General features: G+C 46.8%; 1 protein-coding gene and 1 long non-coding RNA gene across 11 annotated transcripts in view; one reads left to right on the top strand and one right to left on the bottom strand.

Moving 5' to 3' along the window:
- Positions 1-16,867, bottom strand: part of Adamts7 (a disintegrin-like and metallopeptidase (reprolysin type) with thrombospondin type 1 motif, 7) — a 37,199-nt gene extending 20,332 nt beyond the window's left edge. For 4 of the 10 annotated variants that reach the window (NM_001326351.1, NM_001003911.2, NM_001311115.1 and 1 more), the window contains exons 1-7: positions 16,457-16,793; positions 7,942-8,297; positions 5,984-6,149; positions 5,121-5,299; positions 1,905-1,988; positions 1,494-1,618; positions 299-448 (exon numbers count right to left, since the gene is read on the bottom strand). In NM_001326351.1, the coding sequence (NP_001313280.1) occupies positions 299-448; positions 1,494-1,618; positions 1,905-1,988; positions 5,121-5,299; positions 5,984-6,149; positions 7,942-8,297; positions 16,457-16,526 (1,130 nt within the window). In that variant the 5' untranslated portion in view covers positions 16,527-16,793. Of the gene's footprint in view, positions 1-298; positions 449-1,493; positions 1,619-1,904; positions 1,989-5,120; positions 5,300-5,983; positions 6,150-7,941; positions 8,298-15,706; positions 15,848-16,456 lie in introns of those variants that run through there. The other 6 variants (XR_003947760.1, XM_006510760.2, XM_030244000.1 and 3 more) reach the window with 4 other exon arrangements.
- A 2,467-nt stretch (positions 16,868-19,334) lies between these two features.
- Positions 19,335-23,312, top strand: 9430062P05Rik. Its single transcript, XR_003948203.1, has 2 exons — positions 19,335-19,368; positions 20,398-23,312. It is a non-coding gene; the product is annotated as an RIKEN cDNA 9430062P05 gene (long non-coding RNA).
- The last annotated feature ends 4,395 nt before the right edge of the window (positions 23,313-27,707 follow it).

Here is a 27,707-nt window from a genome sequence, read left to right as displayed (position 1 = left end):
CAGCACCTAGGGCGAGAAAGGTGGCCAAGGCTCCACACACTGACTGGCCATCCCCACTCCTCCCACATGACATGCTACAGATGGGTCTCGGTGATGCCCCAGCAGCCCTCTCTCCCACTCATAGGGGAACAGTCTTGCTGAGGAACTGAGACAATGCTGGGGCATTTTGTGGTTGGAACTGTAACCCCAAACTGTTTTACTCCCTCAGGTTTCGTGACCCAGGAGCCCTGCTGGCTGGTGCCCAAGAGTGAAAAGGTAAAGTCAGGTTCCTAACCAGAGGTGAGGGAAGATGAGTTACCTGTGTCCTAGCTCGTGGGCCACAGTGAAGGCCAGTGGCATGCCAGTATCCTCACTGACGCTACAGCTGAGCTGAGGGTGGCACAAGCCAGACACATGAGACAGGCCCAGGGTTTCACATGGCTGGTTCATGGACGCACACAAATCCTTCCTGCAGAGAAAGAAGTGGTCACAGGCTGACTCAGCCCAATGCCAAGAGGGCAGGGAGAAGGCCAGGCCACCCCAGACCGGGCAGCTAGGGTGTCATTTCTCCTCACTCTGACATCAGACCCACATATGGCCATTTGAAAAGTAGGTGCCTTTGTTCACATACAACCTTCACAGCACTCACTGGGACCTCAGAAGGAATACGTGCCTAGGACAATCTTTTGTACCCTTCTAGCTGCCCCAGCCCAGTAGAGGGAAGATAACTTCAGGTGGAACTCAAAAACACAGACTCTGAGCCAGAGATAGCTCAACGGTGAAGGCACTGTGGCCAGCCTGATGTCCTAAGTTAGGTCCCTGGAAACTACATGATCGGAGGCAAGAAACGATGCCTGCAAGTTATCCTTTGACCCCCATACATGTGCTGTGGCATGCATGTGTGCATACACACAAACACACACAAGTACATAAATAAAACATTTGAAAGTTGAGGGAAAAATAAAATAAATCCCCAGAAGGTAGGAGAGAGGGAGAAAACTGTCACTGAGAACAAAGGACATAAGAGTGATTGGAAGGCCAGTGCTCGGGAATGGAATCTTGACCACCAACCTACACAACTGACTAGCACAACACTCTACACATACCATAAACACCACACATATGCCACACACGTCACATATACATATACAGTCCACAAACATACAGTACATATACCACACACCATTCATCCCTCCCACACACACCACACACACTCACACTACACATACACACACCATAAACACACATACATGCACACACACACACACACACACCACATACTACATACACACACATGCACACACACATACACTCACAGACACGCAGAACCAGTGAGCCCTGAACACACCTTTGGGTTACACCTCTGTCCACTTCCTGCTTGAGTTATCCAAACATCACTGGACAAGGCATGACCGTGGAGAGCCTGGGTGGCTGCAAGGTGGTTCTGCATTGCTTATGACAATAGCACGAGAGCCCGCTATTCTAAGGCACTCCCACCCTTCCTGGTGAGATACCTGGTGAGCAGGATGGCAGTGTCATGGTGCTGTGGGTGGTCATCCCCCTTTATGTTAATGTTCTTCTGCCACCTACAGAAGTTCTTCAGAGTCTCTTCGGCATGGTGTGTGATCTTTAAGTCCTTCTGCAGAGGGGAAGAATAGTGGCTCAGGACTCATACTGAGCTCTGGGGATTAAGCCCAATCTACTCCCACACCATGACAGGAGTCAGAGATTAAAGAGACAGACTGACCAGGCCTCCCAGCCTCCACCCCTCTGTTGTAACTGGACAAAGATTGTCTCAAGGACAAGAAGTATCAGAGGACACTGTCAAGGTCCAGGAGGCCTCTACTTGTCCTTCCTAGGGCACTCAAGGCACAGAGCTGGAAAGCTTCCTGTTGGGGACAGCTTGGGACTATGTGACCTCTCACCTCCTCGTCTTCCAGTATGATAAGGCGCACAATGCTGATGTGAATGGGGTTCCCAATGCTTGGATCATGAAAGAGTCCAGCCACCTATCCAAGAGGGGCGGGGAGAGGAATCAGGTTACAACTAGGATATAAGAAATGGAACCCAGTACCCACTCCAGCCACCCGGGACCATGCACATCTGATCACACAAATGTGATCACACAAGGGAGGGCATACCAGCTGCACACATTACTGCAGACATGTATGCACTAGTGCCTGCACATCTCCATACCTGCACTCACACTGCCCCAAGCCGGCAGTGACAGATCACAATCAAAATCCTTCCAGGTTGCTTCCTAGGGCTCTGGCCTATTCTGGGCAATAGCTTGAGATCTACTCGCAAATACTGACCCCATCCAACCCCTCCACAAAGCCAACAGCAGCCCCGATCTCTGAATGACAGCCGCTTAACATGAGGCTCTGACTCTTCTCTTTCTCTCCTGGGGAAGCCAAGACCAGCCTTCCCAAGGACCCAAGGAGTAGACATGAATGTATCCTGAGAGCCAAGGTGGTGACAGGTGTAGATTTATAGATAGATAAATAGACAGACAGACAGACAGAGAGAGAGAGAGAGAGAGAGAGAGAGAGAGAGAAGGGATGAGAGGGGAGAGGGAGAGCTTGGATAGGGATGTGTGCATGTGTGTGGACGTCAGAGGGTCAACCTTGGATACCATGCCTTAGAAACTATCTTGTTTGTTTAATTTGATCTATTATTAGCACACCTATATGCAATATGCGAATGTGGACATTCACTTGACGAATACATATGAGGAGGTCAGAGGCCAACCTTCTAGGGTTCATCCGTTCTCTCCGACATCAACCTCAGATGCCCAGGCACTCCAGGCAACTGCCTTTACTTGCTAAGCTCTCTCTAGCTTCCATCTTGTTTGAGAGAGCTTCTTCTTTGACCTGAAGCTTGCTGATTAGTCTATGCTGGCTAGCTGGTGGGGTCTAGGGATCTACCTGTTTCTGCCTCCCCAGAACTGCAATTACAAGCATATGTCACCTTATCTGGTTTTTTTTCATGTGAGTTTTTGGAATTAAACTCCTGATAAGAGCTATCCCTTAGGCCCTACATGTTCTTTGGCCTTTGGGCAGGTGAGGCAAGGTTCTTGGCCCCGGGGGTTCTGTTCTTCCCAGTGAAAGGAGGAATGGAGGGCAGATATCCTCTCGAGGTCAGATGTGGAGATAAAGTAATGCTAGGGGCTACCAGCACCCCACATTCAGGCTGAATGACAGCCCCCTAATCACCTACAGGGAATTAAAAAACCAGTCCACCTCTACCCAATAGAAACTGCTGATCTCTGCAAAATGCCTGATCAGGAGCCTGTTAAGTCTAGGTATTAGGTCTCACTGTGCACAAGTCTGGACACACACTGGGTTCTGTCTCCTGGGACACAGAAGAGGTGAGGTGAATCCTGCTAACTATAGGAGATCCTAGCCAAGCTGTGACCTCTTTCAGTCTGAGCCCCTAAGGGGTGACATTGGGAAGAACCTGGAGGTGAGAACCCTGTCCTGCCCTTCCTCACTCAAGCAAAGCGACTCGAGTGAGACCCCTGAACAGAAGGCTTCAGAGGCCTCCCTAAAGAGCAAGGAACCAATGATGATGTCCAATCAGAGGACTGCCTCAGAACTGCACTTCCTCATGAGGACTTGGGCAGAGGGACTGGGAGGTTAGCTGATAAACAGCAGCCATGGCTTCAACTCCTTTTTAGAGCCCTGGATTCACAGCCATACATCCTAGCTGACCACAGAGACACTTCTCTTAAGGTGACAGCAAGTGAGCCCTAGCCTTGGGCCAAACAGCAGTACAGAGATCCTTTCTCCTGGGAGGCTTGCAAGGATCAGCCTGGTGGCCTGCAGGTTCCTCCCTGCCCCTCAAGGAGGGGTCTGGGAAGAAGGCCTTGACAACACAGTCAGCATGGAGGCGGGGCAGGGATGGATCAGCCACAGTCCCCACTGGGTGCACCTTTGGAGACCCAGACTGCCTTGCCTGGCTCTGCCTTGCCTCTTTGACTTGTGTAGTAGCTCAAATGAAAAAAAGCCCCCATGGTCCCATAGAGAGTGACACTATTAGAAGGTGTAGCCTTGGTGCCAGAAGTGGTCACTGGGGACGGGCTTTGAGGTCTCAGATGCTCAAACCACACCTAGTGGCTCAGTCTCTTCCTGCTGCCTTCTGATCCAGATGCAGAAATCTCAGCACCACGTCTGCCTGCATGCCACCATGCTTCCCACCATGACAATAATGGACTGAACCCCTGAACTGTAAGCCAGTCTCAATGAAATGTTTTCCTTTATAAGAGTGTGCCATGATCGTGGTGTCTTTTCACAACAGCAAAACCCTAACTAAAACTGGGCATGGTGGAGCATGCCTTTAATCCCAGCACTTGGGAGGCAGACGCAGGCGGATTTCTGAGTTCGAGGCCAGCCTGGTCTACAAAGTGAGTTCCAGGACAGCCAGGACTATACAAAGAAACCCTGTCTCGGAAAAAACAAAAAACAAACAAACAAACAAAAAACCCTAACTAAGACAACTTGCTAAGTCCATACCTCCAGGACCCTCTGCAATCTCAACTGTCAGATGGAATCAAGAGCAATGTACCCAGCTCACAAAGTGTTACTTTGTCCACTCCAGCCCACAGACCTGCTCAAGATCACCAGCTAATAGACCCCAAAACTGAGCAGATATTTCCAGATGGGAGGCTTGTAGATGTCTCAGGTAGGGCTAGTCTAATTAGGTGTGTCTATCCCCAGCTTAGCACAGATCCTGACATAAAGCAGGGAGGGGTTTGTTCAGGGCAGAGCATATGAACCAACCAGACCATGTACTCTCAGGCAGGCACAGAGCTATGGTGGCCCCAGCCTTCACTCACTCCTCCCAGCAGGGTGCATCAGAACTCTGTATGGTCTGGAACAAGGGAGGGACATGCACAGTGCAATTCAATACCCAAGAAGCCCTACTTGCTCTATAACACATCATCACCCTTCCAGAGATCCTGCCAGGGCCCTGCTTCTCTCTACACTCAGAGCCTGGAGACCTCCTTCATCCTTGGAGCTTGGTTCACCATCTGGAAGCCAGCCTGTCAGTATACCTATCCATGTCACCCTTTTTGTCCCATTGCAATGTCCCCTCCTCTGCCACCCTGACCACCCCTGTAAAAACTGTAGCAACCTCACCATGTTCATGATCGTCAGCACATAGCTCTCCACTTGCGGCTGCCCATGGTACTCGACCATCTTGGAATCAGCCACTACCAGGGTCTCCACCCACTTCTCTTTGCTGACTGATCGCTGCTGCCTCCGTTTCTGCTGCTGCTGTTCCCAATGTTCTCGCTGCTGCTCCAGATCTGGGGGCACTGAAGGACAGAGATGAAGTGGGTGAGATCCCCCAGGTACTGACCTGTAAGGCCCCAATAGTACAGGTTGGTTAGTCTGGAGTCAAAGCAGGAGAGAGAGGCAGAGGGTCCTTACCAGTATCCCTGCTAGAACTGACTATAGGCAGCCCAACCACTGGAGAAAGAATGATTGACGGAGTCAGAGACACCATAAGCAATATGTAGAGAGAGTAGAGGAATTATCAACGTGGACAAGGAAGATGAGTAGCAGTAGGAGGGCTAGTCCTACCTGCAGAAGCGTCAAGCCCATGCCACAGGTTAATGGAACATCAAAGACTAGGGTGGTATGTCTGTTTAAATGTTTGTGGCCCACTAATCCAGTGGTTCCCAACCTACTTACTGCTGTGACCCTTTAATAAAGTTCCTCATGCGTGGTGACCCCCAACCATAAAATTATTTCTGTTGCTACTTTATAACAATTTTTACTACTGTTATGAATCATAATGTAAATGTCAGATATGCAGGCTATCTGATATGCAACCCCTGTGAAAGGGTCATTTAACCTACCCAAGGGTCTTGACCCATAGGTTGAGAAACACTGCTCCAGTCCAAGGGAGCTGGGCATGAGGGTGTTCAGAGAGGTTTCTAGAAAGGACATGAGTCTCCAGGTAGTCCCCAGACACAACTCCGCAGGGGGGTACATACCTTGCATCCCACAGGTGCCTGAAGGCCTTGAGTCACCCTGCTGGGCCTGCTTCCTAGAGCCTTGGTGCTTGTATACCACATGGGGCTGGGCATGTCCAGGCTGAGCTGAAACTCCATCCAGAGGCTCAATGAAGTAGTCCTCATTGGAGAGCTGGAACACACCTCTCTGGGAAAAATTCACCAGGGTTACCGGTGGAGGGCTGGCACGTGCTTGCCTTTCCACCTACCCCTGCCCTGCCCTGCCCTGCCCAGTTGAGCCCCACCTCCACAATCTGGACCCACAATAGACAGATAGGGCAACTCCTTCCTTCTCGGCTGTTGCTAATTTTTTCCTTGCCATTCTACACAGCCAAGGGCTTCAAAGCAAAGCTCCAGCCCTTACTAGTAGCCTCTTGAAACATCTCCAAGGATTTGGCCCAGCACACACCATTAGGAGGGAGAAAGAGATCTGCATTGGAATCTGAAAAGATGACATTTTACACAGTCCCAGACGGCCCTCCTGAATTGGGTGGCCCATATCCATGCCCCCAGGATGTTTTGCATCTCCTTTGAATGCCAATCTTCTCCAGCCACCATGCCCCCTCCCAGCTGGCCATTGCTTCTTGTCAACGTCTTCAGTCTCCCTGAGGCAATGAATCACTTCAAAAGCAGCTCTGTCACACCCAAGCCACCCAGTTGCCATGACCACCAAGATATCCTGCTTCTCCAGTCCACAGCTGGCCAGAGAAGGGAAGCTGGCAGAAGCACTTTGGGCACATCTGCCTGGCATAGATAATGGAAGGTCATGAGATGCATTCAGGAAATCCACCAGCTCCGTAGCAAGCTGGAGACTCCAATAGAGAAGACGGTGTCACCGTCTTTAGACTGCCCACTAGCACTGATTAGACCCCTTGGGTCACACAAAGCTAAGAAACCCACAGTACTGAAAACTACACCTGCTTTAGGGAATACAGAAGGGGCTTTGAATCAGCCTCCATCCCTGAATGGTGGTGACCTTAGGCAAGTCTGCTGGAAACTGTTTCCTCATCTATAGAACAGGAAGCTCTCCTCTGCTCAGCTGCCATGCAGGCTCAATGAGAGGAAGTGCACCTAAGAAGCAGACACAGGCTCCTTAACCAGAATAGATTACTGCACAGATTGGCCTCTCAGGCCTACACACTGAGCAGCTCAGGGTGCAGGCACCTTGTTGCTGGTCTCACGGATTCCACCTGAGCCATTATGACGAGAATCCTTTGGAAGCAGCGGATGGCTGTGGCTGTGGCTGTGTATCCCCATTCCTGCTATACACGCTTGGGCACTTGACGGTGCAGAAAGTAAATGAGTGCTACCTAAACTGTAGGCACTGTAGCCTTTGGGTAGTGGCATCCCACGAGCAATTAGAAACTGTCTTAGAGGCTAGCAGAGGAAGGAAGAGAGGGGTTTCTGGTGTCTCTAGTCTGGACTGTAAGGCTAAAATACAAAGGGTTCAGTTTGCAGAAAATCACTCCTAACTGGCACCCCAGGGGAAAAGGAGCCAACGGCTTATTTAGCCTCTGCAAACTCTTTCCATGGGGGGGGGGGGGGGGTTGCGGTCTCTGGGGTAGCAGCTTCCTTCCTACCCAGGACATTTTCAGAACTTCAAGAATTGGATCCCAAAACAAACAAACAAACAAATAAAGCTAGACCATTAGTGGCGCACACCTTGAATCCTAGCACTTTAGAGGCAGAGGCGGGAGGATCTCTGAGTTCATGGACAAACTGGTCTACAGAGTGAGTTGCCCAAGGCAAACAAGGATTCTGGAGCACCGAAAACCTTCCAGTTTTCTGTCCTTCAGAACAAGGAAGTCTACACTGTCATTTCTGTCTCCTTTATGAACACAGAGGTGACACAGGAAAGGTATACTGAGCAAAGCCATCAGACAGAGTCAATGTTGTTACACCAACCCCAGCCCTCCCCACGAGCATCCCAGAAAACTCACTAGGCCATCGCAGGCGCTAATGGCTGCAAAGCCTCCTTCCAGCTCCGGGTCCTGGACATCACCAAGCAAATGGCAGGTTGGGACACTGGTTTGGATGTGCGCATGGCCTAAAGTGCTGTGACGTCGAATCTCACTCACAAAGCCGGGAGCCATCAGATAAGGGTTGGTGGTCAAGTTGAAAAGCAGTTCCCGCCCTTGGTACTGCAGCTGGTAGAAAGCAGACGAAGCCTGCGTGGTGGACACATCGCGCTTGCGCAGCACCCGTGGCCACAGCTCATAGGACAGGAAGGAGCCTCCAGCATCCACTCGCACCGGGTGCACGATGTCCAAACCCGCCCGGCCCTCAGTCACAAGACCTGCAGAGAGAAAGTAACATTCAGGTCCAAGGCAGACTCAGGGTTTTAGCCGATCACCAGAAACTAGAGAAGGGTCAGCTAAGAGATGGCAGGATACTTAGATGCAAATTCCTATCATGGCTAAGCATGGTGAAGAAAACTTGTAATCACAGCACTCAGGAGCTTTAGGAGACTGAGACCTTATATCAAGTAGGAGGGCATCCCCCACTACATAACAATACCGCATATTAAAAAAAAAAAAAAAAAAAAAAAAAAAAAAAAACTCTTCCCCAAGGTGTTTTGTTTGTTTGTTGTTTTTAGGGGGAAGGTTGGGTTGTTTGATTTTTTTGAGGCGGGTTTTCTCTGTGTAGCCCTGGCTGTCCTGGAACTCACTCTGTAGACCAGGCTGGTCTCAAACTCAGAAATCCGCCTGCCTCTGCCTCCTGAGTGCTAGGATTAAAGGCGTGCGCCACCACGCCCGGCTTTTCCCATGCTTTTTTACCATCTTTGCTGTCTCATCATTCCATGCCTCAGTTTCTCCATCTGAACTCCTACAGTAACTCCTGAACCCATCTAATCTCCGGGCTTAAACATCAGGAGTCCTTTATCAACTCATTTCAACATAGCAACCAGAAGGAGCCATGATCTTAACTGTGCCTATGACACTGCGGCTACCCCCATCCCACTTAGAGTGCAGTGCAATATTCCATCAGTGGCACATGAGGCCCTAGGCAAGGAGGTCTCTCCAATCTCATCTCCAACTTCCCTCTGCTAGACCTCCCAGCCTCGAGATGTTACTCAGCAAGCCAGATGTGTCCCCACCTCAGGTTTTGCATTGTTGTTCCCTGTGTGTGAACAACCTACCCTCTATCTTCCACCATCTTCTTTCGCCACTGCTCTGAGGTATGATGTCAGAACAGCAGCTTTCAAGCCAAACCCGATCCTCAGTTAGTAACTGTCTTCACCAAGAGTCACACCATTCTGAGTACAAACATCAAGGTAGAAAAACTACCTCCTGCTCATACAAGTGAACGAATGCTATTGCCAGCATTTCGAGGACTGAGAACTAACTTAACTTATTTGTGCCATTTTGATGTGAATACATCAAAATAATACCAGAAACACCAGATGTGGGAGCTTGTCACACCAGATGGAACCTTCTCACTTTGCACTTTAAAGGAGCCCCAAGATTGAACATGGCAGGCACACTGACCCACCATCACGAGCCTTGTCCAGGAAAGCTGCCACGGTGAGGGACCTTCATCTGTCCTGGGGATTCAGTTCAAGCAGTTATTTCTGTCAGGGCCATATGGCCCATTTAAAACTGACACTCAAAACTGCTGTCACCTGGACCCGCATTTGCTAGCTCTGAGTTGCAAATGAGTTGCAGTTCATGAATCGTATTTGGTCCTGCTTTGAAGCTGGCTGCCTCTTTAACCCATTCTGTAACACTTATACAGAATAGTGTGAAGGATAGTGTGCCAGCAAGAGTTCATGTTAGTAATTAAGATGAGACTAGGGGCTAGGATGGATGGCTCAGTGGGTAAAGTGCTTACCATGCAAGCGCAAGGACCGGAGTTCGATCCCCACAGCCATGGTTTAAAAAACCAGGTGTGGTGGCCTGTATTTGTAATCCCAGAACTGAGGCAGGCAGACAGGAAAATCCATAGACTTCCTGCCAAGCCAGTCATCTTAACCAAATCATTGAGACTCTATCTCAAAGGAAGTGGACAGAAGTCTTTAAGATGACACCCAAAGTTGTCCTCTCCGACTTCTACACACATGCGTGTGCACACACACACACACACACACACACACACACACACACACACACACGGGTGGGGGGGGAGAAGGAAGGAGGGAGGGAGGGAGGAAGGGAGGGAGGGAGAGAGAGAGAGAGAGAGAGAGAGAGAGAGAGAGAGAGAGAGAGAGAGAACCTGTTTGCTGCTGACTATGAGTACCAACTGATTTAAGTAAAGAATATTCAGTGAATTACAGCCAACAAATTTGATGTAACCTCTTGAATTGTGTCTGTTTCTAACATAGCTCACGCATGATATCCTCCTTAAAGCCCATGCTCAAACATCTCTCTGTGAGGCCTCTCTTGGCCATTTTATTTTAATAGTATGACTCACTGGCTTTCCATGCCCCCCTCCCCTGCTTTATTTCCCCCCATAGCAATGACACACCCTGTCACTTAACATTTTTGTTATGTGTCCCTTTGTTTCCTCCCCCCTCCCAAAGTCACTTCTAGGAAGGTAAAAATCTTCATATTGTTTGTTGACGGATTTAAGTGCTAGAGGCGTTTAGAACACAGTTGTCTTTCAGGAAATGTTTGTTGAATGAATGTGTAGAATGGAATAACAGCAGAACGTACATTTCAGGGGCTCTTCTGAGGGCTGATCACACTAAGCCACAGACACACAGCAGCGCCTGGCCCACTAGACTCAGCAGACATTATTGGGATTGTTACTAGCCTGGTGGGGTGTGTCCGCAGATGCCTGTGGGATATGCACATATCCATTGCCCTCCTGGGTTAGGGAGGAGAACCATCTAGATGGGGCCCTCTGGTGTCTCTCTACCCTGTCTCAGTGGAGCACCTTTGACTTCTTTCTTTGAAAGAGTCCCTGTGAAGCAAGAGCTTATGAGCCAGAGAAAGCCTGAAGACCTCAGCTTAAGCCCTGAGGGGTTGGAAATCACTCTCTCCATCACTCTTAGATTTTCCAGGAAGGAAAAACATTCTTCATGGTGTTTATTTGTCTCTTTGTTTGTTTTCCATGCATTGCTTTTTAGAAAACCATTTGTACATGCCTAAGATACAAGGAAGACCAAAAATTATATATATCCACCATATGGAATTACAACTCTCAAAATAACCTTGAAGGTGGAGTGAAGAATTGTGTGGTCATAGAAGTCATTAAGCAAGCTCTAATGGCAACACTAGCAACTGTGGTAATTTTTGAAGTGCTGATGAGCAAAAGCTCACTCCAAAGTATCTACATCAGCGAGACAAGAAAACTACTTGCAGGGCTCGAGAGAAGGGTTGGCAGTTAAGGCATACACTTCTGCGCAGAGGACCTGGTTTCAGTTCCCAGCACACACATGGTGGGTCACAAATACCTGTGGCTTCAGTTTCAGGGGGGTTAGTATTCTCTTCTGTCCTCCTCAGTCCCCCGTACCTATGTGGTACACATCCATGCACTTAGCATACACAAAATAAAATGATTTTTTAAGTTAAGAAAAAAAATGTACGGGCTGGTGAGATGGCTCAACAGATAAGAGCACCCGACTGTTCTTCTGAAGGTCCTGAGTTCAATTCCCAGCAACCACATGGTGGCTCACAACCATCCCTAACAAGATCTGGCGCCCTCTTCTGGAGTGTCTGAAGACAGCTACAGTGTACTTACATATAATAAATAAATAAATCTTTAAAAAAAAAAATGTACTTGGAGAGCTGGGGAAGGTAGGTCAGTGAGTAAGGTGCTTGCCTTGCAAGCGGGAGTTCAATCCCCAGAACGACATAAATATCCGGGCCAGGTAATGCACACTAGGTAATCCCAGCACTAGGGAGGTGGAGGCTGGGGACCCCTGGGACTCCGTGGCCAGCCAGCCCAGCTAAAATGGCTAGCTCCAGCCAGATGATAAGCACTGTCTCAATGAAAGTGAATGTCATCCCTAAAGACGATACCCAATATTGTCCTCTGGCCTCCACACATATGTGTTAATGTTGGGATTCACTGATAATGTTCCTAATTAAATATTCATACCTCATAAATTAAGTGTGTTAATCTTATCTATAATCAAAAAAAAATGCTAAATATCACTTGAGGTTATAAAAGTTGTGGGTGTTATATTTTCCAATCCAGGTTCATTGCTTCCTGGAATTTGTGGTTCCCTCAGGCTGAAGACTCTAGGTTAGGGCACCAAGAATAAGGTATATCAGACTGCCTGCCAGGTAAGAGAGTAAATGAGGACTCCGAGAGGCAGAGTAAGCTAAAGCCACACACTGAGAATGAGGGAATGAAGACCTGACCCTGTTTCCCAAATGGCTTCTCTTCAGTACTATCCATCTATACTCTCAGACAGCTGTCCTTTCTCGCCATCGGTATGAAGAAATTTGACTAGACAGGTTTCCTAGAAGTCCATAGCTAGCCTTCAGAAGGAATCTCAGGGATACGGCTCCGACGGCAGAGTGATGGATAGCATGCATACAAGTGTGTGAGCCTGAGTGTAATCACCAGCTTTGCAAAACTGATGGCAAACACCTGCAATCCCAGCATCTGGGAAGGGAGAAATGAAGGTCAGAGACCCAAGGTCATTCTTAGCAGCATACAGAGCATGAGTGCAAACCGAGTTATTTAAGACTCTCAAAAACTTTTTTTCTGCACACCTACCTACATTGGTGCTGGGAGCCCCCTGATCTTCCCTTGTCCCCTAGCCCTTTCCCTCTCCACAGTTCCTAGACTCCAGGCACAGCCAGGAAACTTGCTGCTCTGATTCACTGAGGTTTTTCAGCCAGATACCTGACCCCTCAGGCCCAGAGAAATGTTCTGGCCCAAGTATCATGCAGACATAGCCTGAGCTCTTTGCTGCCACCTGCCAAGTTGGGAGACTAAGTCTACCCAGAGGCTCAACTATGGCCATGTTACAGAGTCAAGCCCTCCCTCCACCTGCTGCCAAAACTCACACAGGGTGCCACTCACATGCCAATGGTGCGCCCCTACTCAAGACCTGGCCCTTTGCCCACGGCTGCCCTGACCTCTCTGAGAGTCACAGACGAGCGAGCTGGGAAGAATCGCTGTGTGGCTCTTAGCAAGTCTTTCCAATCAATGAACTTCAGGGGGTGGGAAGTGCAAAGAGTTCCCAGACTTCCTGGACAAGAATTTCTTAAAAACAAATTCCCAGGCCCCATCCCAGACTCACTGAATCAGCATCTCCACAAAGGAGGATGAAGAAGCTTTTTTTTTTTTTTTTTTTTTTTTTTTTATAGCAAAAGCCTCAGGGAACTGGACTGTGGGGAAAGATAGAAATCTCTCACTGGGAGTGAACTTGACTGACCTTCAGTGGTACCTACAGAGCTTTGAAAAGCTACAGGCACATAAGACCTAGCCAACAGACTGCTCTACTGTAGGTTTGGGGTTCTAGGGTCCCATGATGTATAGGCTGTGTAATCGTACCTTCCCAGGGGTTCTAACTGGGTCCTTTCAGTGGCTAGCATGCTTGCTGCCCTGGCACCCTAATAAGAGTATTTGAGACTACTACCCCTTGACCATAGACTGCAGGCCTGTTCTATTTATTGGCACATATATTGGGAAAAATTAGTTAATTTCTAATGTCTAAAAATTATATGATCTTTACCCCTGCACACACACACAATTTCCATTCCAAGCCTTCCTTGAAGTTTTGTTATCTACACACATCAGACCTAAATCCATACCTGTCAAAGGGGGCTGGAGAGAAGCAGTGAGTCCTTTGAAACCTGTGCTCCCCATCTGTCTCTGTCCCCACTACTTACTACTGTGGCAGACACTGAGGCTGAGTATAGACAGGTTGCCTGTTCAGTATCGTGCATGTATTTCAGTGAAGAACTTCATCTCTAACCAAGGTGGAAAAAGCAATAAACGGGCCAAGAGCCCATTATCTCTAAACAAATCTGTCTTTCCACCAGCCTTGTTTGCTCATTTCTGTTATGAAATGCTGGGTTCACGACACCTGGCGTATGCCCTGGATACTAACTGTTTGGAAGCATTTGGTGTTCCAAAGTCCAGGGAAATGCAAAAGACACTACCCTAACCCCATCAAAGAGAGAGGCTGACACAAGGCATCCACAGCCTCTCACCCTGGCACAGTATAGAGAAAGTCCAAGCAAAGGATGGAGACACTGCCTTGCTTAGACTGGAATGGACTGGGATGAGAGAGATCTTCATCAGAGACAGCCCATTGTAAACGTCAGGCCCTCAGACTTGCTCAGCATGCACGGTAGGAACCAAGTCACCTCCTCAACCTTAAACCATGTCAAAAGATAAGCAAAGAGAATTAAAAGATGAGTAATTCTTAGTCATGCCTACCAGAAGACTATGGTGGCTGAAACCATCAGCACCTAGTGTCAATAAAGGATAATTGCAGGTTCAAATACATTCACAAGTGGGGACCTACACAGGAACAGAGCCTCAGAGCTGAAATTGCCTTGGAATAGCAGCTGGCACCACCCAGCAGGGGGCCAGTGGCTCATGGCAAAGTGTCCTGCCAGGTCAGGTTTGCCTTGATATGACTCTGCTCCTGCCACAAAGCACACACTGCTGTGATAAAGACTCTGTCACCCCCTAGGTGACAACTCCCACTTCAGAGCTTCTGCCAGAGAAATGCCAACATTGTACTAACCTTCACCTCACTTCACTAAATTACAATCCAGCCCTTCAAATGACCTGCAGAAGTACATAGACTCAGGGCTCACAGAGCAATGCAGAGGAAAATACAATGGGGGGCGGCGGGGGGGGACCAGCTGGGCAACCCAGGAGACCTTGAGAAAAAAAATTAGTCCTAATTCTCCTAAAACCTGAGCCAAGACCGTGCTCTTTGATGCTCCATTCAGTAGCAAGAGCCCATGCTCAGAAAAAAAAAAAAAAAAAAAAAAAAAAAAAAAGTCCACATCCTCGGAGTCAGAAATTCTGAGACCAGAAACAGGAGGGCCCCATATTACATATCTAGAGGGATTACAGAGACACATGCTCCACACTGGTGGGCAGCAGAGTCTAGATTAGTGAAGAGAGGGTGACTGGCCTGCTGGCACCCCAGGCAACAAATCCAAATAGCAGGACTCATCAAAGACTCATCAAAGAAATCCTATGGCGTTTGTCTAACAGAGTAATAAAGATAATGGCCACTACTTGGCAGTTACTACCCAGTAATAAGCAACTGATCTTCAGTATTTCGGACCTCTTAAAAAACCCTAAAAGGTGGACCTCCCCTGACCACACACACCTTCCAAGGGCCCAGGAGCAAGGGATGTTTCTGCTTTCTCTTTCCACTGCCCCCCTCTGACAGTTCACGCTAATCTTTTAACCTGTTTCCATACCCATAGAAGAACTTTTTATACATGTTGGTTGCCTTGCAGTTCTGATAACAGATTTTGAGAAATAAGAATGTGTTAAGGCTAGGTCCCAGCAGGTACTCACACACTCACACACCCAGACTTCTCGAATGTTACTGTTAGATTAATCCCAAAATGCTGTTCTCCTCGGTGCTTTAAATGTCCCTGGCATCCAGGCCCACAGCTACAGTATCTTGACCAGGATGGCAAATGGCCTAATCAGGCTCAGGGCAGATCTTCCTTGAGGTCACCCCTGCCCCATGCATATTGGTCCAACTCACTCAAGAGTTCATTCATCCCTCCAGTCCCGTCACCCCTGTCATACCCTTGAATCCCTCACCTGCAGATACATAACCAGCCCCCATTTGGCCTGGAGCGTGCTAAACACGGGCTCTGGGGTCTTCCACATCCCTGACTCTCACAGTCCCAGGCCCGCTGCTCCGGACTCTCCAGAAGCGCGCTACAACGCAGGTCGCGGCCAAACAAGAGCCTGGATGCTGGCCAGAGGCTCGTCGGAGGCCGGCCGGCCAGGCGGGGCTGGGAGAGTTAACCCAGGGCGGAGGAAGAAGCTCAGGCTCCCCCATTCCCCTCCCTTGAACACTTGGGGGAGGGGGAAACAGGAAATGCAAAGGCGATGGGGACTCGGACCCCCACGTCCGCCTAGCTGGGAGGAGAGGCGGCGGACCCCGGTAGACCTGCGACCTGGCGCGGTCCCCAGCAGCGTCCTGGCTAGTTTGCTTTCCAGGAGAGTCACCCCGAAGGAGTGTGTAAGAAGCCGTCTCGCGCGAATCGTCCAGCCCACTCGGAGGAGCGCTCTCCTGGGAAAGATGCACTCAGCGCAGCACGCGCGGCAGGGAAGCCGAAGCCCGAAGAGAGTGCAAGCTCACTCCAGTGGCAAGTCCCGGATGCCAGCTGAGTGGACAACTGAAGGATGGCTCCCGGTAGGTGCAGCTTCTCTCAGCTGCCAACACGACCCCAGCTGATCCCTAGTCTCAGAGTAAGCCGGTCCTGCGCGGGGTGCACAGAGAAGCGGCTGGGATTGCAGAAAGGGTGGCAGGGTCAGACGGGTCCCAGAGGCTCAGCCACCCACCTGATGCAGGTCCGAGGACGCGGGACGCCAGAGCGCACAGGATCAGGAGGAGACTCGGACCACGGTGCATGGCCCGGACGGGGTGGCCGCAGGACGACCCCTGTGCACTCCTTCGTCTACGCCGTTGCGTCCCAGCCGGGCCTGGGTCCGACTCAGGACATGCCTGGCTTTAAACTCTTCCCAAGGTCCGGGTCCTGACTCTAGCCGCCGGGCAGCTGCACTCGCTCCTCCGGCAACAAAGACTGCAAGGCCCGCCCCCTCAGCCAGCTGCCGAGGCAAAGAAAGAGAGCGAGAAGCCCAGGAAAAAAAAAAGAAAGAAAGAAAGAAAGAAAGAAAAGGAAGGAGGGAGGGCGGGAGGGGGAGCAGGGCGCCCACCCCCGCCCCGCCCGGCGGGCTCCTGCCCCCGCCCCCACCGGTCTCGCCCCGCCCCCGCCAGGCCTCAGCGCCCTGCGGGCGGGCCACCTCTTGCAGAGCACGGTCCCCACCCTACCAACTCAGGCTCCGGACCGCCCGCAGGGCTACAGACGTCCCCCTGGCGGTGGTGCGCGCCCAGGCCGTCTGTATCCTCCGAGATCTACCCCCCCCCCCGTCCCCTCCCAAAAAAAATCTGGAGTTCTGCAGTTTCTTGTCACTATCTATGCTTCAAGAGACATTCTTGGGTATGCGTCCCAGGCAAAGAATGCCTGCCCTTCAGAGAAAGAAACCTGGAAACCCCCAAGGAACGGAGATGGCACAGCAAGGAGGCACGATCCGGGGGATTCTAGATTTGTGTCCAAAGTCAACCTAGGAGAAAGACTTGGGCCCTTCTAGACTGGGCAGCAGTTCGCTGATTCCTTGCCTCCAGATGCTTTCAGATGTCTGTTTTCCCTGGACTCGGCACAGCGTTCTGCCAACAGCCTAGAGACTCTGGTGGGCCAAGACAGTGGCTACAGACTTTCAGAAGGGACCCTGGTAGCCTGAAAGCCAGCCAACCTTGCTTCATATTCCTAAAAATCTTCTGTCCTTGGTGGCCCTAATCCACATCCCCTTTAGCCTATACTTCCAGGAGCAGACTCAGGAGAACATGCACGCGGGCGCGCGCGGGCGCGCACACACACACACACACACACACACACACACACACACACACACACACACACACACCTTCACTGAGCCTGGTTCTACCCTGACAGTGATGTACTTGTACAATCCTTCTTCTCCCCCTTGGCCACTCTTTGTGCCCACCAAGGTACACAGGGACCCATACGGCTCATTGGCAGTTTCATGGTGTTTCTCCTACCAGAGAGCTCACTTGTATCTCTCTGCTGTCCGGCTCTCTTAGCTCTAGGGAGATGTGTGTAATGCATCGACATCTGCTCTCCTCACAGTCATCCTCAATGTCTCCATCTTAGTTCTTTTAGGTCTTGGTACCACCTGAGGCTGTGACATCCCCTGCAGCGGAGATTGTTGTTGGTTTATTTCGTTTTGTGTCCTCTAGTCCCTTGTCATCTTTCTTCTCTTTACCCTTTGACCTCTTCGGGCTCCATCTTCCCTCTCCCCCCCCACCCCCCCACCTCTGACAGTGGCAGGAACAACAAAGGCTATCCCATCTTCCTGAACATCTCCCACCCAGTGCAAAGGTACGGAAAGCTGGCACCTACTTTCTCTTTCTGAATATGCAGAGCAAACACTTTGCACTGTTGGAAAATGATCTCACCAGGACTCTGCAACCCTCTCCCTCCGTCTTCCCAAAAGGATTCAGTTCCAATATTTTCTTCTGTCCATGGTTTCCATGAGCTACTAACCCTCAGTCTAAAACATTCTATCCCTAGTAGACACTGATGTACCCCCTGTGGCTACGCATCCCTTGTAACTCCTACTTGTCCCTCTGCCCTCTTCTCAAGCTTCTCCAGAGGGTTGTTCATAGCAGTTGCCTCCTCCTCAGTCCCTCATCTACCCTCATACAAGCCTCAAAGCCAGAAATCTTTAGATTGATCGGCCACTGCATCCTGGACATGTCCTCTTCTTAGCAAGCTGCTCAGTCCATAAGTCCATAAGTGCTAGGTTTTGCTGCAGGACCAAGGGATGCAGCTGTAAAAAAAAAAAAAAAAATCAATGAGTCCAGACTCTGAATGAAGTCACATAACAAGCACATAGGAAAATGTTGAAATGGAACCAGCCACCACGAAGCACACTGAGGAAAATAAACAGCTTGAAAACAGAGATCTATTTTCTATGTGATGGTCACAGAAAGCTGCCACGATTACATATCCATTTGATCTGTGAACAACAATGACCAGACAGAAACAACTGCATGAAAGAAAGAAAGAAAGAAAGAAAGAAAGAAAGAAAGAAAGAAAGAAAGAAAGAAAGGAAGGAAGGAAGGAAGGAAGAAAGAAAGGAAGAAAGAAAGAAAGAAAGAAAAAAGGTGGGCACATACTTGTCAAATTTTCAGGCCTAGCTTTTATATCACTTCTTCCAGAAAGTCTTTGCAATGCCTCGTCAGGGTTCCAGAATACCCTTTCATGGCCCTAATCACACAAACCAGCCATTGCCTGGTATGGGTCTGCCAGTCCCACCACTGTGAACTACTAAGGCTGGCTTTTATTGGTCTTTATGAACCTCACACCCAGCACAGCATAGCCTTTCCTGGCCAACATAACCTGTTTCCCTTATTTCTTTAGTCAGTCTCCAAGGCCAAGCAACAGACTAGAGGCTTGGGGGAAATGCCACACTGATGTTTCTATTTTCTTTTTATTTATTATTTATTTATCTGGATGTTTTGTCTACGTGTATGTCTGTGCATCAGCAGGGTGCCTGGTGCCCAGAGTGGCCAGAAGGAAGTCAGAACCCTTGGAACCGGAGTTACAGACGATTATGAGCCACCATGTGGTTGCTGGGAATTGAACCTGGGACCTCTCGAATAGCAGCCAGTGAGTGCTCTTAACCACTAAACCATTTCTCCAGTTCCTAAAATTTGTATTTTCAAAGTCCACAGCTATCAACATCTCCCTCCTGTTTCTATCCATGTCCCAGATCCTGGTCTATATTCTGTCCACATACACTGAGTACCCTCCCTGTAAACCTCTTTGGAAACTAGACTGAACACAGTGGTGTTAGTGGCTTTTTAACAATTGTGTTACAATTTTCCTCTTACCCAGTTAGCTAGCAAATAGTTGAGACTGGACCATTTTATTTAACAAGCTTTAAAGGCACAACAACTGAGCAGTATTAGTCTATTTTAATCCTCTAAGCTAACTCGCTATCTCCCAGCCAGAATCCCAGAGATGCTTGCATTTTATGGCTTTCTCTGCAGGAGCTTCTTTCTCACGGTATCTCCCGGACTTTCTCGATGTGGTGCCTACCTTCGACCCCCAGCCCAGTAACTGAAGCCCTGCCTACTTCTATTCTCCCCAGTAATTGAATGTAGCCACTTTTATTCAGCCAATAGCTTTACATTGGAAGTGAGGTTTATACAACAAAGCCGGTGTAATTGAGAATTTGCTTGCCTGGAGACAACCAGATCTTGGGGTTCAGAACTTAGCCTTTGTATACACAGCACCAGATGAATCCCCAACACATCCCCCTTTTGCCTAAATGGAAAGCTTCTTTCTTCTACACTAATAAATGACATATAACAAATATGAAACAACTATGAAAACTATTAAGTAGGAATTACATTTACAATGTCCAGTCTGTCTGGTAAGTTTTTGGTAAAGTATTCTAAAATCTATCCTATCTTGGTAAGTTTTGAATTCTGTACCTAAATAATTTTCTATATAACTTGGATATGCCTATGTACCTGTATATAACTAACATATATTATATAACTATATAGCTAATAACTTGTACTACTAATTAAAATATAGGTTATTAATAACTAATAACCCATATAACCAACAACTTGTATTACTAACCTAAAAACATCTTCTTAGATCTAAAAACATCCTTTTGAATCCTAGACAACATAAGCTTAACTGTGAGACTACAGCTATCTAGTCTTCAACCCCATCAGCGACTTGAGAAGGAATCAATATTACCTGAGGATGCAGGAAGTTCAGGCAAGCAGCTTCCAAAACTATAGAAATGACAGAGAAAGTTGGCTGCCTGAACAGTCCCCCAGAATTTCTCTAAAACAGTGGAGCATCATCTTCAGCCCTCTGGCCCAGAATATCTGGCAGACCTTTCTGTGAAGCAAGAACTATGAAGGACTTGCCTACCTTGTCCTTGCAAAGCTCAGCAGTCAACTTTCCTGTGTCCAGTTTGGAAAGCATTTTGTCTGAAGTTGAGGTAAGGGCACTTTCTTGCCCAGGGACTAGCTTGCTACATATGAAGCAAACTCTATATGGAGGTTCTTTGATGTCCGTCATTCCAGCACACATGGAATGGCAGTGCTGCCGGGAAGCAGACCTGTCTCGTCAAAAAAAAAAAAAAAAAAAGGCTTTAATTTCATAAAATATTTTAAATGTTACATTCTGTAGATCTTTGATATTTCTGAAGACCATCTATAATATATCTGAATTGTTTATTTCTAGCTATTTACTATCTGCTCAGTCTAGGAAACATATATTTATAATTAACTAAACTAATTTCTAACATGACCATGAGTTTGGTTGTCTGGTGATAATTTGCATTTCTTTTTTTTTAAGATTTATTTATTTATTTATTATATGTATGTACATTGTAACTGTCTTCAGACACTCCAGAAGAGGGCATCAGATTTTTGTTACGGATGGTTGTGAGACACCATATGGTTGCTGGGATTTGAACTCAGGACCTTTGGAAGAACAGTCGGTACTCTTAACTGCTGAGCCATCTCACCAGCCCCAATTTGCATTTCTTAATTATCATAAATAGTTGGTAATATCAGGTATCATGGACTAGAACTTAACATTACATTTTTAAATGAGTTACATAGGTACAATACTATAATATGTTGTAGCAAAATATTAATATATTCTCATTTGTATCAATATACAAGCCTCTATACCAATGTTACATTATTGGCTATAAAGCTTTTTTTGTTTAAAAGGAGATTCAGCCGGGCATGGTGGCACACACCTTTAATCCCAGCACTTGGGAGGCAGAGGCAGGCGGATTTCTGAGTTCGAGGCCAGCCTGGTCTACAAAGTGAGTTCCAGGACAGCCAGGGCTATACAGAGAAACCCTGTCTCAAAAAGACAAAAAAAAAAAAACAAAACAAAAAGGAGATTCAATAATCTATCCCCTTTTCTATTATTCCTTTAATATTCCTATATCCCCCTTTTTCTTTTCAACCCCTCTCTCCCTACATAAGAAGGAGTCAGTAGAGCATAGGTTCTTAATCCCAGGTTCATGGTTTTGTGCCCCACGTTGGGTGACAGATATAAAAGTAACTTTTATTCACCTGAAGTAATTGTCATTTCCCAGGGTTACTGCCTTCATTTGCTAACCTAGGCCTAGTCCTGGAATTGTCTGGCCTGGGTACAATCTAATCTAGGCCTAGAATATTCTCAGCCTCTGAGACTTACTGCTGAATAAGCTTACTCCTTCCTAGTTCTTTCTGATCTCTGACTGACTAGCTGTTCTGGATAAAATTTCTCACCAAGCTGACTGATTCAATCTGGTTTCTCTCTTGGCTTCTGAATTGCTCTCTTGATCTCAAACTAACTTTGGCAATGTTTGAAGGTCTGGGTACTGCTGCCTGTCTAACCAGCCATTTTATGCTGTTATTAATGTTACAAGGAAACTTTCTCATATACTCTAACTACTGTTAATAGGAAACTTTCTTGTACCCGGGTTGATTGAATATTCTGTTATCTTCTGTGCTTTGATGGTCTTGGAAACCAATCACAATAGAAGTCAGAACTGCGTTGCATAGTTAGCCACAATAAGCTTGGAGATGAAACAATTAATGTGTGTCTTTTGTGTGTGTGTCTGTGTGTGTGTGTCTGTGTGTGTCTGTGTGTGTGAGACTGTGGGTCTCTGTGTGTGTCTTTGTATATGCTTGTGTATGTATTTGTGTGTGTGTGTGTTTGATCTATGTGTGTGTCTGTGTATGTGTGTGCATGTGTGATGTGTGTCTGTGTGTGTGTCTGTGTATGTATGTGCATGTGTGTCTGTGTATGTGTCTCTTTTGTGTGTGTATATGTGTGTGTATGGGTGTTTGTGGCCTAGAGATGACTCTGTTTCCTTACTGAAGCACTGCTAAAACTTCTGAGCAGCTTCATAACTTTTCTCATGTTTACCAGACTAAGCTCCATGACAACAGTCATTGTTTCATTCACTGGTGTATTCTAAGTACCTAAAACAATGCCGGTTTTATAGTATGTATTTAAGAGATATTTTCAATACATAGATAGACATTGCGTGATTGACATTCCATCATGGGTGTCTACCCTTACTCCTCCTCCTAAGGTGATTACTTTGGTTGTTTTCCATCTCTTGCTGTGACTGTACACTTCACATGAGTTCATATGTAGGATGGAATGTTTGATCTAGAATCGCTAGTAAGAGTATGTGCATTTTTGGTTTAGTGTTTTGAGACAGAATTTCATGTAAACCAAGTATGGTGGTTTGAATAGGAATGGCCACCATAGCCCCTGAGTGTTTGAATGGTTGGTCCATAGAAAGTGGCACTATTAGGAGGTGCGGCCTTTTTGGAGTATGTGTGGCCTTGTTGGAGGAAGTCTGTCACTGTGAAGGAGGGCTTTGAGGTCTCATATATGCTCAAGCTCTGTCCAGTGTGGAACACAGTCTCCTTCTGCTGCCTGTGGATCAGATATAGACCTCTCAGCACCATATTGGCCTGTACGCTGCCATGCTTCGCATCAGGATGATAATAGACTAGGCCTCTGAAACTGTAAGCCAGCCCCTATTAAACGTTATCTTTATAAGAGTTGTCATGTTCGTGGTGTGACTTCACAGCAATGGAAACCCTAAGACACCAGGTTTGCCTGATGATCTCAAACCCCTGAACCTCCTGTCTCCACTTCCTGAATACTAGGACTACAGACATATGCCATCATGGTCAGATGGGTCATAAGCATTCTTTTTCCTTTCATCAAATTTATTTTTATTATATATATTATATATTATATATAATAAATACATATTAAATACGTCATATTGTATATTAATATATATTAAACACACACATATGTGGATGTTTTACCTGCATATGTTTACAGTGCCTGTGGAGACCAGAATAGGAAGAACATTTGGTTTCCCAGGATTGGAGTTACAGATTGATTTGAGCCACCAAGTGGATGCTAGGAATCAAAGAGCCCCAATAGTCTTAACTGCTGGGCCATTTCTCCAGCCCTGATTATGTCTATTTCTAAGTTTGATAGACAGATACTGATAAATTAAAGATATTATTTTTCTTGAATCTTTTCCACCCCAGAAAAATTGAAAAATAATTGGAAATGCTCCTTCAGTTCCAATTGCTGAACAAAGCTATCCTAAAAAAAATAGGCCCCTTAGAGGACAGGAAAGAGGCTGAGTAAGAGGTGACCTTGAAATTACTTGGGATGACTAGCTTGGAACAGGATGTGAGCTGTCTTTGTGGGCCTAATTGCCCATTGTTTTGGAAGCCCTAGAGGCACAAGAATTCTCAATCTATTCCCACTCTGTCACCAGCTACAACCTTACAAGGCTAAGGCAGCTCCATACTGTGAAGGATAATGCCACAGAAGGACTTTGTCTTCCTATCCACGTTGGGATGTTGAAGCCATCAATCAACTGAGGAAACAAAGGTTTCCTAGACTGACTTCTGCCTTTTCAGTTACCATTTAAGCCTGTGGCCACTGAGCAGTGGCAGACATTTAAGCATCAAGAATGATGGGTGGCCATTGGATGGTGGTGGCGCCTTTGATCCAAGAACTCAAGAGACAGAGACAGGAGGATCTCTGAGTTTACTGCCAACCTGGTCTACAGAGTTCAAGGGCAGTCAAGGCTACACACAGAAACCCTATCTTGAAGGAAGGAGGAGGAAGAGGAAGAAGAGGAAGAGGAAGGGTGTGTGTGTGTGTGTGTGTGTGTGTGTGCGCACTGTAATTCAGGAACCTACATATGCCTTATATATAATGTTCTAGGTAATATGTCTCTCAACATAAAGCAGATATTATTATCTCCTCTTTAGAGACTTGGAGAGTGGGTATTTTATCTCATACCATGTCTTTGATGGTTTCGAAGAGTCCTCAGGTTTCTACCACTGACTTGCCATTTAGAGATCTGCTTCTTGAAGGGTTCACCTCCTAAAGTCTTTCACCTTCAGACAACAAAGTGTATGGGAGGTGGATCACTTCCCCCTCCCTAGGGACCAGTTGGTGTGCTGGTATATCGTGTAAATGCAAATAGCCAAGAGCCCTGCTGGTTTTCAAAGGGATCTATAGTAATGGCCACCACGTTACTACCTGAAGTCAAATATTGTCCTTGCCTCTTGCCCACAAACTCTCTGAAGCTAGGAGCTGTATCTAGTGGACCACCACCCAGTAAGATCTCTGTAAATTGTTGTCTGAGAGAACAACTAGAGCTCAGATGGGAAGCCACACACCCTGACTGCAGAGCCTTAGGCCACTACAGCCATAACCAACCGTCTTTGAGACTTTGGTTGCCCCTACTAGTACAACTATTGCCTTGGCTCTATTTTTCTTTTTGAAACTATTTTCCTTCATTTCCATGCCATTGTTTCAACAATGGATGCTCCATGGGCTCATGTCTGGAAATAATTTGGAAACATTTTTATGCTTTTCTATTGTACTATTGAGTGTTAAGGATAAAGGATGAGTAAAAAGAGCCCAGAAACAATTGTTTCATGGACTGTATTAACTTATAATATAAGTGTTTGTTTTGACGTTTAAAAGCCACAAGCCTTGCTCGTAAGGATTGGAGAAATGAATTGCATAGGCCTTTTTCTTTTCCTTTCTTTTAATCACTAAGTCATTTCACTCCATCATTTATCCAACAAATACTTATTTGTACTGCTTGCAGTGGGACTTAAGTGAATAAACATAGCATGAAACTACTTACAAAATTACTCTTTCCAACATTTAAAATGAAGTTGTTTTTATGGTCTATGGAGAGAGGAAGAATATTTTAAAGATGAAATAAACAGTAAAATCTGTAGAGGGAAGCTCATGGATTTCTATTAGCGAAAATTTTTCTCAGAGTTTTCAGGGAAAGACAGAAAATGTGATTAGAATAGCCCTAGAATTCTCTCCATCCATGCTACAAATGCAAAGTCATCAACAACAACAGCACAAAACAAACAAACAAAAACTCCTTCAAAATTCATGGAGAAGTGGTTTTCCAGCTCTGAGGTTCTCAGTCAAATGTGAAGGAATGTGTCATGAGGAGACTTTAAAGAATGAAAGATCCCAAAGTATTTGTTTTCTCTGCACCTATTCTCACAAAGGAACTAAGAAATGGACGATCCAGTGAAGGTTGGGGGGGGGGGGGGTGGCAAATACCTGGTACTCCAGAGTCAAAGGCCTTCACATTTCTGTGAGTTCAAGGCCAGCCAGAACTAGTTCTAGAATAGCCAGGGCTACACAGAAAAAAAAAACCTTGTCTTGAAACAAAAGAAAGAAAGAAAAAAGGAAAAAAAGAAAGAAGGAAGGAAAGAAAGAGAGAGAGAAAGAGAAAGGAAGGAAGGGAGAGAAAAAAGAAAAAGAGAGAGAGAGAGAGAAAGAAAGAAAGAAAGAGAGAGAGAGAGAGAGAGAGAGAGAGAGAGAGAGAGAGAGAAAGAAAGAAAGAAAGAAAGAAAGAAAGAAAGAAAGAAAGAAAGAAAGAAAGAAAACTTAGGTTTTGCATGGAAAACTTAGGTTGTGGTTATGTTCAAGCTGCAGGCTTGATTATCTGACCATCATGGGTGATAGTAAATTGCTTCACCAGTGCAGTAGAGAAGTAACCTATAAAATGGCACATGCCTGTAATCTCAGCACTCAGAGACAGGAGTAAGAAGATCAGGAGTTCAAAGCCACCCTTAGCTACATGACATGCTTGAGGCCAGACTGGGCTATATGAGACTCTGTCTCAAAACACACACACACACGAACAGAGAGAGAGAGAGAGAGAGAGAGAGAGAGAGAGAGAGAGAGAGAGAGAGAGAGAGAGAGAGAGAGAGAGAGATCTGCTTATGAATGGAGTAGGGTTCTGTACTGGCTGGTTCTACGTGTCAACTTGACACAAGCTGGAGTTATCACAGAGAAAGGAACCTCCCTTGAGAAAATTCCTCCATGAGATCCAGCTATAAGGCATTTTCTCAGTGATCAAGGGTTGGAGGGCCCATTGTGGGTGGTGCCATCCCTGAGCTGGTAGTCCTGGGTTCTATAAGAAACCAAGCTGAGCAAGCCAAGGGAAGTAAGCCAGAAAGTAATGTCCTTCCATGGCCTCTGCATCAGCTCCTGCTTCCTGACCTGCTTGAGTTCCAGTCCTGACTTCCTTTGGTGATGGACAGCGGACGTGGAAATGCAAGCTGAATAAACCCTTTCCTCCCCAACTTGATTCTTGGTCATGACATTTGTGCAGGAATAAAAACTCTGACTAAGACAGGCCCTTAGGTAAATTGCTGAAACCTTCTTGGTCTTAAATGCTTTGTTTAAAAGACCCAGGCAAAGAGACACATCTGATATCAATGTCCCGTGATAATGTGAAGTAAATGAGATGACACATGTGAAAATATTCTGTGACAGTTGTCATGGTGCAAGCTCTTAAGCAGCCCTGAGAAGCCCATTCACTGTAAGTTCACCATACATCTGAGCCAATATCCACAGCACTCGAACTTGTCACTACTAGTAGTATATGCCCTCACTATAGAAAAAGTAGCCATTTAGTCCATGTCTCAGGACATCACCTGGGAGCTTGTCAAAATACAAGATGGTTCTTTGGTCCACTCAAAACCTACAGAATGAGAGTCTGTGTTTGCCCAGCCCAAGCAGTGATTAGTGGATGCAGTAACCAGTGGTATTCTAGGCCCTGTCCATGCGTCTCCCACCAAAAAAATTAGACTTTCTAAGAGTTCCCAAGCTGGTTTTCAACATGGTTCTTATTATCATAATTATGGAACTCAATTAAGTAAGTAAACCCAAATCACAAAAATGAGAGTTATTGTTTCCATTAAGACCAAGTCAAGAGAGTTGGGCGTGGTAGCACACGCCTTTAATCCCAGCACTCGGGAGGCAGAGGCAGGTGAATTTCTGAGTTTGAAGACAGCCTGGTCTACAAAGTGAGTTCCAAGACAGCCAGAGCTATACAGAGAAACCCTGTCTCGAAAAAACAAACAAACAAA

This window comes from Mus musculus, chromosome 9, assembly GCF_000001635.26.
Source record: "Mus musculus strain C57BL/6J chromosome 9, GRCm38.p6 C57BL/6J".
NCBI classification, from domain to species: domain Eukaryota; kingdom Metazoa; phylum Chordata; class Mammalia; order Rodentia; family Muridae; genus Mus; species Mus musculus.
Note: the sequence above shows the minus strand (reverse complement) of the source record. Positions and strands in the feature narration are given on the sequence as shown.